A 12,054-nucleotide genomic window follows, 5' to 3' on the forward strand; every position below is an offset into this window, starting at 1 on the left:
TCTGGGGCGAAACTGTTTGATGGTGTTGGTAAATATCTTTGATTGAATTGTAACCCATTTTTAAAGGGGGAAGAAGCCAATAGCAGGGTAACTGCTGCAGTTCTGCCGTGCTAAAAGCTGCTGGTTTGAATTCTGCCACACACGGTGTCATCTCTGCTCTCTTCCCTAGCAAGGTCTCTTAACAAAACCTTCCCAACCACTTCCTTAGGGGGAGGTGTAACGCTGGAAGGCAGCTGTGAGAACCAAACTGACTCCTCTGCTGCAGGAACCAGCAAATTCCAGCAAGCAGGACTGAAAAATGTTCCCCAGGTTGGTCGGTCCTGCCTCCCGACCGGGTGAGTGAGAGGTCCTGAGGCCGGGTGGGAGGGCGTGCTGCCCTGGGCAGGCGAAGGCTGCGGGGTGGGGGCTGCTGGATGGGATGTGGAATTAGGGCTAAATGGGATTAATTGGGTGTGCGTGGTGCTGTGCTTTTCCCTGCTGGGGTCTAAAGGTGGCGTGAGAAGCTGATCTGGGGCTCTGCAAGGAATTGGCTGTCTCAGTATTTCCAAACAAAAGGTCGCAGGGAAAATGTGTGACACAGTCAAGGCTTTTCCCTGTCTCAAGGAGACCAGCACAAAATCCAAAACGCTACCTTTTTTATTCAGAAGTCATTTCCTTGAAAGAAGGTGGTGTACAAACCCCAAGGAGCAGCAAATCGTCTCCCTGTTCCTCCCTCTCTTTCCCTGGCTCTGCTGATGGCCTCAAAAAAAACCCCATGTCCAACAGGGCTCTTCCCATCAAACCCTGTGAGAGCTGTGAGCTGACAGCGGACCCTCGTGTGAAAAGAACAACTGTAGAAAACCCAAAAAATTATGGGGGCAGATGTAGAGCTCCTGAAGAAGTCATTTTCAAAGGGCTTACATCTCTTGAAGCTGATGAGAGCAGTTCTAGGAGTCCCTGGGAAGAAAGGAAAGAAAAGGTCAGCTGTTGCCACCATTAAACCATAGCAAAACACCCGATTTTAAGCTCTTTGCCACGTGGCATGGCGTGATGTTTTCCTAGTTCTGGGAGGCAAAACAAAGCCAATTCCTCATTTAACCACAAAGAAAACCCCTCGGTATAGCACCAGGAGCTATCGTTGCCAGTCCTTCATCGATTCTCAAAGCCCAGCAGTGTTGCACGTGCAGGAAATGTGAGAAATCCCCGTGGGCATCACTTACATGGTGGTTGGCTGTCAGTCGTTGCCCTCCTCTGTAAAACAAAAAGGTAATTGCAGTGTTAATGCGGTGTTAATGGGATGTGGTAATAATACTGGTGCAGGTGCTCTGGGGGTTTGTTTTTTGGGGTTGTTTTCCAAAAAGCTCAAAAAAAAACGAAGAGCCCATGGGGTTTCTTTGCTCTAGACTCAACCCAGGTACGTCTGCCTGGCGTTTGCAGGGTGGGGGGCTCAGTGAAGTCCTGCTCCCACCCCTGCTGCCCTGTGCTGCCTCTGTCCTGGTCACCCCAGGAAGCAACCCCCCAAATAACCCCCATCCTTTGGGACGCGTGCTCAGCCCGGGCTGCCTTTTACCTTTGCTCTCCACTTTAAAATCCGACGGGAGGAGGTTGTCCTGCCGGTTGCCCAGCACGAAGGCCAGGAAGGAGAGGATGAGCGCGTCGAGGATGCCGATGATGCAGAGGATGTACGCCCAGCGCACGGTGCAGGCGCCCAGCGTGTATTTGTCCGTTTTGTCCCCGCACATGCGCCTCACCTCGCTCGAGTCCCAGCCGTCGGGGTAAATCAGGCAGCCGATCATCAGCCCCGTAGCTGCAAGGAGGGGGAGACGTCGCAGGTACTGCACGTGCAGGCGGGGAGGTTACAGGGAATAGCACGGCCACGACCACAAATATTACAGGGAAAGTGCTAAAACCAGTTGGCAAGGCTTAAATATTCCCCAGGACTGTGCTCCATCCGAGCTGGGGATGGTGCAGCGTGGGCACGGCGCTGCCTTCCTACACCGCTGTTGCTTCTTCCAGCACTGGCCTTGTTGCCCCAAAATAAGGCCTCCTTCAAGCAAAACCACTTTGGTTTTGCACGAACCAACCGAGTTTGTGCAAGGTGGAGAATTTCGTTGCTCTGTGCACGGCTGGATTTGGGTTTGCCAAGCCGGAGCCGCTGTCAGCAGCAGCAGCTTTGTGTGCGGGTGAATTCTGCTTGCTCAGCTGTGCTGGTTCCAGCCAGAGCTGAGAGCTGCCCATGCTGGGAGCCCTCCCTGCCTGACCTCGGTGACCAATGTGGCCACTTGCCTGCAGTGTTCGCAGCTTTGCTGTGGGAGTCCTGCCACCAGCTGCCCAAGGGCCACCTCCTGCCCCCTATCCATGGGTTTTCTGGCAGTGGTCAACCTGAAAATCCTTTCCGGGTGCTTGCCTTGTGCTCTCCTAAGGGTTTTTATTCCCCTAGCTTAGGGGAAGGAGAGCAGCAAGGACAGCGGGCAGCTTCCTAGGTCAGCACGGAGCATTTTTCCTCATCTAGAAGCAGGCAGCCTCTCGTGTGCTTAATCACTCCTTGCTGTAGGTAATGGTGAGGAAGGGCACAAGGACGGGGGAGGCTGGAAGGAAACTGCTTCTCCTGGGAAGACAAACCCTGGCACGTAGCAAACCTGAAGGTGGGATCTGCTCAGCTCCTGCTCCCTCTTCTAACACAGCAGCCTCTGCATCCCCTGGTGCAGGGGGAAAGCTGTGATTTGGAGCCCTCGGCACTGTGGAAGAGCAAAAGGAAGAGCAGCAGCGCTGGGGGGACGCAGAGCCCCTTGGCTGTACCCCTGCACACCCTCTGCAGGGAATGAACCCCTCGGTTTGCTGGATCTGGTAGAGCCAAAACCTTGCAGCAATCTTCCCCCTTTCCATCCATGAGGGATGGGGTTGGGATTGCACAGAAGATGCTGTTGAAACCCTAAGGAGTAGGTTTCAGAGCCTCTGCCTCGAGGAGCCTGAAGCAGAGGTTGGGGGGTCACTAGCAGGGAAGATTTGGGCATATCCACGTGGCTGGAGCTGCCTGCACTTGTGCTTTTCTCCCCATCCAGCACAAAAATGTAGGTAAAAGCCCCAAATACAGCAGCAAAGCCTTTCCCTGCTCTCCCTGGGAGGCTGAGCTGCCCCAAGCCTCTTATCTAAATCTTCGCTTGAGCTTGTTTCTTGAGCTGGGAACTGGAGCAACCTCACGCTGCTGCCACCTGCCCTCCCATGGGACACCTGGGGAGCATGAGGACAGCGGCTGGTCCCTGCATCAATGATTCAGGAGCTGCACAGGTCGGGGTTGGGTTTCAGCGGCGCTGGATCAGGCCGGGTTACCGACATCTCAGGTGTCTGGGGCTGGAGGGGGCTGCAAGGTGGGGTGGAGGAGTGTGAGGATGAGAAAAGTGGGAAAGGGGGGTGGTGGCACTGAGCCTGTGTTCAGTCCCTACACCTTACATCTGCCCCATGCTCAGGGCAGCTTCTGCAGGGGACAGGGGAGGCACAAAAGGACCCAGCAGTGCCCTCTCCATCTCCCTGCTGCATCCCTAATGCTCGGAGCATGGAGCCCCGCTCCCCAAGGGATGCTCTGAAGCACCAATCCCACTGTGATTTGGGGCCACCAGGGGCTGTGTTCCTCATCCCACGAGGTTTTGCAGCAGGATCAGCGCCCACATGCAATGAGTCCATCAGGTCTCAGCTGCACAGTGGCTGCTTTACCCACTGCAAATTCCTCCTCTAACCCGTCCAAGGGAGCGGAGCGGGCACAGAGGTTGTGCTGCTGTCCCTTTCCTGGCCAGCCCCACCATGACACAGTCGAGGGGGATCAGCAGCTCCCCATGGACCCCTCGCAGCCCTGCCCGTTACCCCCTGGCCCTGCTCACCTGCTGCCAGCTGCATCCAGGCGCAGACTTTGTAGACGGTGGCCGCGTTGCAGAAGAAGAAGAGGCTGAAGCAGAGGATGGAGCCGATGATGAGGAAGGTGGAGATGCCCACGAAGAACATCGCCGTCTTGAAGGCGCTGGAGGGGATGGTGCCGAAATCCAGGGGGCTGCCCTTGCAGATGAGCTCGCTGGTGAGCGCGTTGCCGATGCAGTAGGAGAAGAGGCCGAAGTAGCCGGCCTGGGGCGTGTCGATGCTGTCGCCGATCCAGTAGGGCTGGATGAAGGTCACCACCATCAGGATGGCGAAGCAGAGGGTGAAGAGGGCCCACAGCACGCCCATGGCCCTGGCGTTCCGCACGTAGTTGGTGTGGTAGATCCGCGCCGCCTCCTGCGCCGGCAGCAGCTTGGGCATGGCCGGAGCGGGGACCCCGCCGGGCCCCCAGCGGCCCCCGCCGCCCCCGGGGTCTCCTCCCGGGGTCCCCTCCCGGCCCTGCCCCGCTCCGCCCCGGCCGAGAGCGGCGGCGGCGCCGCGGGGAGGCTCGGGCTGCGCCGGCGCGCCCCCCCCCCCCCCGCCTCCGTTCCCCCTCCCCGGGACCGCCCCGGGAGGCGGCGGCGAGACCCCAGGCAGCGAGCAGGGATGGGGAGGGAAGGAGGCAGGGATGCGCCCCCGGGGTGTGCCCCAAGGATGCGCTCCGGTGCCTCTCGGATGTGCCCCGGGGCTCCTGGGATGAGCCCCCGGGATGCGCCCTGGTGTCCTAGGGATGCGCTCCAAGGATGCGCCCCTAGGATGCGCTCCACGGCCCCGGGATGTGCCCTTCGGATGCGCCCCTGGGATGTGCCCCGGTGCCCCAGGGATGCGCCCCCGGGATGTGCTCCACGGCCCCGGGATGCGCCCCTGGGATGTACCCCGTGCCCGTCCCGTGAACCCTGGTGCCCCTGGGATGTGCCCCGCGCCCCTTGGATGTGCCCCCAGTCGTGCCCCGGTGTCCTTGGGATTTGTCCCATTCCCCTCGGATGCACCCTGTGCCCAAACCGTGCCCCTTCCAGCCTGTGCCTCTGGGATATGCCCCGTGTCCCCACTGTGTGCTCCCTGGATGTGCCCCGTGTCCCCAGGATGCGACCCTGGGATGTACTTCATGCCCCCTACATGTGCCCTGTGGCTCCCCAGCATGTGCCCTATATGCCTGGGATGCACCCCCCAGCCCCTATAACCCAAGAAGTGTCCCTGGGATGCACCCTGTGCCCACTCATGTGCACTGTGGATGCACCCCTGGGACACCACCTGTACCTCCACCATGTGCCTCAGCAAGCACCCCTGGATGTGCCCAGTGCCCTCATGTGCAGCCCAGTGTGTACCCCATGCCCCAGGATGTGCTCTGCACCCCACTGTGCACCCCAGGATGCTCTCAGGGTCCCCCCTGGGATGTGCTCTGTGCCTGGGGATGCACCTCAGGACATGCTCTGTGCCCGGGGACGTGCTTCATCCCCCTGCTGTATGCCCCAGGTCCTTGCTGAGTACACTGGGATGTGTGACGCACCCCAGGACACGTGCTGAGATGCCCCTGGGACGTGCTGTGCACCCCTTGTTGTGTCCCAGGATGTGTCCTGGGCTGTTCTGTGCACCCCAGCTGTGTGCCGAAGGCTGCTCCCCTCCGCCCTCCCCAGCATCACCTCAGTCCTTTCCCCACTGGAGCACACACAGGGTCCTGTGGGTCCCAGCCCCAAGCCAGCAGGGCTGGTGGGGTGCAGGCAGGGAGGGGACGAGGTGCCAGGACCCCCCAGGGCACCTGTGGGCACCTCGGGGCCTTTTGCCAGCTGCCACCGTGGTGCTGCCCTGCAGCCAGGGCCAGCCTGAGCCTCCCCCCCGTGGCTGCCGAAGGTCAGGGCTGCCCGGGCGTTAATCATTGCCCAGAGCAGCCGGGTTGACGTGGGTGCTAAAAGCTGTGCCATTCCCAGAGCTATTTTCCTCTCATTAGCCAAATGCCCCGCCCGCTGAAACACCAAGAACAAACATCCAGGGGGTGCTGGGGGGACCTCGGTGGGTTCTGAGGCCCCGAGCGAGGCTGGCAGGGGGTGGGCTCGCTCCTGCCACACTTTGGGTTTCCTTAAGTGGGTTTCTTGGTGGCTGTGCTGGTAATGTTGGGTCGATGGAGCAGCTGGGCTTGGGATTTGGTGTTTTCCTGGAGTTCCTGCTGTTCCATCGGGGCTCGGTTTGCCCTTGAAGCCCCATGCGAGCAGGGCAGTTAGGAGACAGTGGCTCATCCCAGCTCCCCAGGGCTCAGGGCGAAGGATTGCAGGGAGGATTGGTCCCACCGTGGCAATCCCAGCGCTGTTATTCCACACCTGCTTTGGCCAAAGGCGCTGCCGTATGGCAGGGAGGCATCACCCCTGCAGGAAGGGCACCTGGGGACGGGACACATCATCCCCAGCTCTGTGCCGTGCCGCCACCCGCGCTGGCACTGCACCCCGGGCAGCGAGGGCATCGCCGTTCCTCCACGGCAGCCTGGGGAAGGTTGGCCGTGATAGGAGAGGCTGCGTCAGCTGGCGGAGGTGCCGGCTATAAAGTGCCCGGCCACCCGCAGCAGAGCCCCGAGCGAGCCCACCATGGCAAGCACGCTGCAAATCGGCCTCCTCCTCTCCCTGACGCTCCTGGCCCCAGCCCTGGCCGCGTCGCTTGAGCGAGGGCTCATCTTTAATTTGGTAAGAGGAGGAAACCCTGTCCTCGCTGCAGCCAGGGAGCGTGGCGCTTGGGGCGCGGAGGTGGCCGCGATGTTTTGGTCTCTGGCGGTGGCCGTGGGGGTGCCCCGAGGTGATGGCTGCACCCCTGAGAGCAAAACTCACTTGCAGCTGGGGAAACTGAGGCAGACGGGACGGTGTGCTGGGTTTTGCAGGGCTGTGAGGGGTCTCTCCTGCTGCAGAGGGGCAGGGAAGCCTGTAAGCCGACAGGCGTGAGGCTCTTGGTGCCGGCGAGGACTCTCCCTGGGGGGCCTTGCAGGGTATATGGGGGGAGAAAGACTTCCCTGCAGCATCTCAGCCCTAACCCCATGAGCTGGGCAGAAAACAGCACCTCGGCGGGCCGTATTTTGGGCCAGAATGAGTAAATGCTGCTGGGTCTGCCCCAGCCCCAGCCAAAGGGCAGAGCAATTCCAACACCTGCCCCAACCCCCTGGTTCCGCGGCTGTGGTTCGGGGGGGGGGATCTGAGCCAAACGTGGGGCTCACACCTCCCCTCGCCGCTGCAGGACACCGGGGAGCTGTGCCTGCAGAGTGCCCAGTGCAAGAGCGGCTGCTGCCAGCGCAACAGCGGGCTGAGCCTGGCCCGGTGCATGCCGAAGGCGGCCGAGCTCCAGGATTGCTCCCCGAAGGTAGGTGCCTGAGCAACGCGGTGTCCCCAACCCGTCCCCGTGGGTCACCCCCCCAAGGTGGGGGGGCCGGGATGGTCCCTCTACCGTGCCCCCGTCCCCGCAGAGCCTCTATGGGGTCTACTACAAGTGTCCCTGTGAGAGCGGCTTGACCTGCGACGCCGACAGGAGCATCGTGGGCTCCATCACCAACAGCGACTTCGGCATCTGCAGGGACAAGAACGACACGGCGCGGTGAAGGACGTGAGCCCCCCCCCGGCACCCCCAGAACAAGCCTGGTGCGGTCGGGGGGTTCTAGTAAAGAGCATTTCTGCTGTCGCAAGCCGGCGTTTTCACTCCGTGTGTCCTGGCACAGGGCAGGGGCAGCAGGGCCAGAAGGTCCTGGGAAAGCCGCGGGGAGACGGCTTTGTGTTTGGCGTGTGAAAAGGGGTATTGATCAGCGCTGCGGCCGAATGATAAGCTGGGAGCATTCAGAAAAAGGGTGCAGGGGACGGCAGGGAGGGAGCTGTGCTGGGTTTTATTTGCTTCTGCGAGCGCGGCGGCTGTGAACGTCCCCTAGGAAGCGGATTTGACGGAGGACAAGATGTGATTCAAGGCGGCGCTGCCCGCTCTGTGCCTGCTCAGGGCAGCGGCGACCTCCCCATCCAGCCTGTGAAACTGCAGCTTCATGACGAGTTTGCACGCCTGGACCTGCACTGTCAGGTCGGGGTGGACGAACATGACCATGAGGCGGTTGGCCAGGTTGGAGTTCTCGCCGAAAAGGACCTCGTAGAGGGAGCAGCTGTCGCTCTTGGGGCTCTTGCTCGGGCGGCGGGGCTGCGAGCAGCCCTCGTGCAGCACCTCCAGCAGCAGCAGCATCTCCGAGAGCAGCGTCTCCGGCTGCGAGTTGTTCAAGATGCTCAGGATTTCGGGCCGAACCTGGTTGAGGAAATGCTGGGAGACAGCGGCCAGGCTGGGGGCAGCCCCAGGGTGGAAACGAGGATGCAAATCCCCTGCAAATCCCACCGGGCGCAGGGCCGGGGGCCGTACCTGGCAGTTGAGGATGTCGGGCAGGATTTCTTCCTTGCGGGACAGCGTGACGAGCAGCCTGAGGACCTGCAGCTGCAGAAACACCGGGGATGAGGCTGGGAGGGTGGGCACGGTGCTGGGGGGGTCCCCGCCGGGCACGGGGGGCAGCGTACCTGGATGTTGTAGTTGTCCAGCTGCAGGAAGCCCAGCAGGTTCGGCACCGTGCGGCGCAGCAGAGGCTCGATGTTGGGGGGCACGGGCAGCGCGTTGAGCAGCTGCAGCGCCGCCAGATGCACCCCCATGTCCCGGGAGCAGCTGACCATATCCAGGATTTTGGGGTAATAATCCTACAGGGATGGGGCGGGGGGCGATCAGGGAGCCGTGCACACCCGGCCACGGTGGGGGCAACAGGGGGTGTGAGGGGGGAAGCACTGACCCGGACTTTGTCAGTGAACAGGGGCCGGGTGACAAAAGCCCTGAGGGTGTTCAGCGCCTGGATCTTGGTGTCCCGGTTGTGGTCGTCCAGGCAGGAGGCCACCAGCTCGACGTGCTCCGGGCTGCAGGTGGGCTTCTGGAGGGAGACCAGACCGGGATGGGATGGGATAGAGATGGGATGGGGATGGGGTGGTGATAGGGATGGGATGGGGATGGGAACCGCAGCACCCCGGAGCGCAGCGGGGTGCCCTCGTGCTGTCCCCACTGTGTCCCCTTCACCTCCGTGTCCATCAGGTAGATGCAGCGGGCGATGCTGCGCAGGATGGCGCTGCGGGACCGGCCTTCCTGCTGCACTCTCAGCATTTCCAGCAGCTCCTCGCAGACTTTCCTGTTCAGAACCTCCTCCACGGGCAGCCCTGCGAGCAAGCAGGGAACCACGGTCACACCGGGGCGGCACGTGGTTCCCATGGGGAACCCAAATTTCGCTTGGGGTTCACGTCCCGCAGGAGGGGAAACTGAGGCAGGGAGGTGGCAGAGGAGGGACCCCGGTGGTCCTCTCCCACCCACCCTCCCGGTGGTCCGGGCTTTCCAGCCGGTAGCACTCGGTGCTGTCGGGTGCGCCGCTCAGCCCGTCCGCCACGGTTTTGTAGAGGAGGTAGATGGCTCCGGCGCCCGTGGCCACGCTCAGGACGTGGCGCCCCGTCCATGTCCCCCAGCACGCCGCCATCCCCAGCGCCACAGCCCCCGGAGCCCCACGGGACCGGGGCGGCTTCTGGAAGCAGAACCGTCCCCACGGTGTGGAGCCTTGTGAGGTCAGGGGCAGCACCGGGATGGGGCGCACGTGGGTCCCCGATACCCCCTGAATCCTGGAGACCCCTCCCCGTGCTGTCACTTTGTCACACCGCCCGGGGACACGAAGCCACTGAGCTGGGGACGTGGGGTGGGGTGAGCCCAGGGGAGCACCCGCGTCCCATGGGGGGGTCCTGCCCCTCTGAGCCCGGTGTGGGGGGTGGCACTGTGCCTGGGCACCCACTGGGACATGGGGTTGGGGATGAGGAGCGTGGGGCTGGGGATGTGGGACGCATGGAAGGGGACAGGGGACACATGGTGAGGGACAAGGGACATAGGGAAGGGAACGTGGAATATGGGGCAGGAGGCATGGGACAAATGGCAGGGGGCAAGGGACGCATGGAAGGGGAAATGGGACGCAGGGAAGGGGACAAGGGACACAGGGAAGGGGACAAGGGACACAGGACATGGGGAGGGGACATGGGGCAGGGGACATGTGCCATATGGCAGGGCCGTGGGACGTGGCACATATCCCCAGCCCTCCCACCTGCTCGGGGCTCAGCACCCCAAGGTGCCAGCAGGGAGGTGCTGCCCCCCCTAGGGCGCTTACTGGGCATACTGGGCATACTGGGAGCGCCGCCAGGGGCTCTGCACCCTTGGCATGGGCAGGATGCGGCCAGCGCAGGCAGGACCAGCAGAGGGCAGCCCCCACCTCCCCGAGCACCCCCCAGAGCCCTGCGGACCCCCCCAGCCCCATGGGGAGGGGGGATGCTCAGCCTTAGGGGCCCTGTGGTGCCCCCTGAGCCCCTCTTTTGGGGTCACCCTTTACCAGATTGGGGGGGGACCACTGGGAGGGGGCACAGCCTGGGCCGTGCCCTGTATACGACGGAGTTTTTTTTGGGGGTGGAAACATCTTCCTGGCCCTGGCAGGGAAATACTGGCGAGGTGGGGAGAGTTGAGGGATGGGGGGGGGGTTAGGGAAGGGTGGCAGCACCCCCCAAAAAAATGAAAACCTCAAACCCTCATCCTATTTATGGGTGAGCAGCGGCTCGATGTTGGCAGCTCCCCGCGGCCGCCTGAGTCACGGCGTTAACAAACACAGGAAGGGGCCCCGGTGCCTGTGGGGTGCTGCAAGCCCCGGGGGGGGCACCCCGAGCTTTTTTTTTTTGGGGGGGGGCATGCACAGAGCAGCCGAGTGCTGGCAGATGGTGCTTCCATCCCCCCAAAAATGCAATTTTTTTTTTTTTTTTTTGGGGGGTGGGGGGTGCCGCCGCGTCCCCCCCCAGCTCCGTTCGGAGCTGGGGGGGGACGCGGCGGCACCCCCCACCCCCCAAAAAAAAAAAATATTGACCTGGGGGGGATTGAGGGATGCCCCCACCTCCAACACTCACTACTTTGCACGGCAATGCGATGCAAACGGGGGCAAACCCATAAATCCCCCCCCCAAAAAAAAAAAAAACAACCCCACGCACCCCACTTTGCCCCGCAGCGGGATGCTCACAGCGGGGTGACCCCGCTCCCCCCCACACACCCCAAAACCACCCCGCGCCCCCTTAAAGCCAATCGAGGGGGAACCGGGGGGGGGACACCCGGCGATGTTCCCGTGTCCCCCCCCCGTGCCCCCCCCCGCCGGGGCTGTTTTTGACAGGAGGGTACAGGATGTTCTGCTCGCTCTTGCACAGCCTCGCTCCCGCTCCCCAACCTCCCTCCTCCCTCGCTCCCCCCCCCTTTCCTGCCGGCCCCATGGCCTTCACCTCGTCTTCGCCGCGCCGCTTTAACCCTTTTTCTTGCAAAAAGGCTGTTTTTTTGTTTTTTTTTTTTTTCATTATTATTATTATTCCTATTATTCTTCTTACCCTTACTATTCTTACCATCACGATCACTATTACTATAATCATTACTATTATTACCACTACACTTATTATTATTACTCCTGCTATTATTACCACCATTGCTGTTACTTTTATTATTATTATGAGCAATATTTCCTCGAGGCTCCCTTTCCACCCCCCCCAACCCCCCCTCAGGGGCTCCCCACGGGGCTCAGGACACCCCCCTGAAGCCTTCCCTCGCCAAAATCCCCCCGCAAGGATCCCCCCGGGATCCTTCCTGGGTGGCATTAACCCCCCCAGACCCCCGGTCCCTGCAGAGGACCCCCCCCCCCAGCAGGATTTTAGCACCCAGGTGGGTGCCCCCCCCCCCATTCCCAGCCTTGGGCAGGGGCCCGATCCTGCTGCGGGAGCAGAACGAGCACGGGGACGGCAGCGGGATGGGATCAGCCCCCGTGGCATCGGGGTTTGAGGGTCCCAAAGGACTCGGGGGCTCCATGAAGGGTGCGAGGGGGGGGTCATGGGTGCACCCCGGGGTTGCCCCAGGAGGGTTTTGGGGCCGGGCCTGATTTTTCCCCACCTCCGGATGCGGGGAAGCCCCAAATCCTTGGGCCGCTGCCCAATTCCGCCTCCACGCACCCACAGCACCCGAGCGGGGGTTGCGGGGGCTGATCCTGCACCCATGGGGCAACCCCCCAAGGCCCCGGCCCCTTTTTGGGGTTTGCTTCAGTCCCGGGGGGGTTTGCACAGCCCCGGGGAGAGGGCTCGGGGCTGGCAC

The 12,054-nt window shown here is 62.1% G+C and overlaps 3 protein-coding genes across 3 annotated transcripts; 1 reads left to right on the forward strand and 2 right to left on the reverse strand.

The window, feature by feature from the left end:
* Positions 1-618: 618 nt before the first annotated feature.
* LHFPL5 (LHFPL tetraspan subfamily member 5) lies at positions 619-4,323 on the reverse strand. Its single transcript, XM_032203210.1, has 4 exons — positions 3,855-4,323; positions 1,550-1,786; positions 1,200-1,230; positions 619-936 (listed from the first exon to the last, which is right to left on the reverse strand). The coding sequence occupies exons 1-3, from the start codon at positions 4,264-4,266 to the stop codon at positions 1,214-1,216; spliced, it is 666 nt and encodes a 221-aa protein (XP_032059101.1). The 5' UTR covers positions 4,267-4,323; the 3' UTR covers positions 619-936; positions 1,200-1,213.
* Positions 4,324-5,812: 1,489 nt separating this feature from the next.
* Positions 5,813-9,385, reverse strand: ARMC12 (armadillo repeat containing 12). Its single transcript, XM_032203024.1, has 7 exons — positions 9,226-9,385; positions 8,938-9,074; positions 8,660-8,794; positions 8,397-8,570; positions 8,245-8,316; positions 7,872-8,133; positions 5,813-5,955 (listed from the first exon to the last, which is right to left on the reverse strand). The coding sequence occupies exons 1-7, from the start codon at positions 9,383-9,385 to the stop codon at positions 5,813-5,815; spliced, it is 1,083 nt and encodes a 360-aa protein (XP_032058915.1).
* CLPS (colipase) lies at positions 6,459-7,453 on the forward strand. Its single transcript, XM_032202986.1, has 3 exons — positions 6,459-6,554; positions 7,096-7,218; positions 7,322-7,453. The coding sequence occupies exons 1-3, from the start codon at positions 6,459-6,461 to the stop codon at positions 7,451-7,453; spliced, it is 351 nt and encodes a 116-aa protein (XP_032058877.1).
* Positions 9,386-12,054: the final 2,669 nt, after the last annotated feature.

The sequence above is a fragment of the Aythya fuligula genome, chromosome 25, assembly GCF_009819795.1.
Source record: "Aythya fuligula isolate bAytFul2 chromosome 25, bAytFul2.pri, whole genome shotgun sequence".
Lineage (NCBI taxonomy): Eukaryota > Metazoa > Chordata > Aves > Anseriformes > Anatidae > Aythya > Aythya fuligula.

Coding starts and splice junctions, on each gene's coding strand:
- LHFPL5 (XM_032203210.1), bottom strand. CDS start 4,266: ATGCCCAAGCTGCTGCCGGCGCAGGAGGCGGCGCGGATCTACCACACC. Junction 1,787..3,854: donor CTGGATGCAGCTGGCAGCAG/GTGAGCAGGGCC, acceptor CCCTCCTTGCAG/CTACGGGGCTGATGATCGGC.
- ARMC12 (XM_032203024.1), bottom strand. CDS start 9,385: ATGGCGGCGTGCTGGGGGACATGGACGGGGCGCCACGTCCTGAGCGTG. Junction 8,795..8,937: donor TCTACCTGATGGACACGGAG/GTGAAGGGGACA, acceptor GTCTCCCTCCAG/AAGCCCACCTGCAGCCCGGA. Junction 8,134..8,244: donor CCGACATCCTCAACTGCCAG/GTACGGCCCCCG, acceptor TTCCTCAACCAG/GTTCGGCCCGAAATCCTGAG.
- CLPS (XM_032202986.1), top strand. CDS start 6,459: ATGGCAAGCACGCTGCAAATCGGCCTCCTCCTCTCCCTGACGCTCCTG. Junction 6,555..7,095: donor GAGGGCTCATCTTTAATTTG/GTAAGAGGAGGA, acceptor TCGCCGCTGCAG/GACACCGGGGAGCTGTGCCT. Junction 7,219..7,321: donor TCCAGGATTGCTCCCCGAAG/GTAGGTGCCTGA, acceptor CCGTCCCCGCAG/AGCCTCTATGGGGTCTACTA.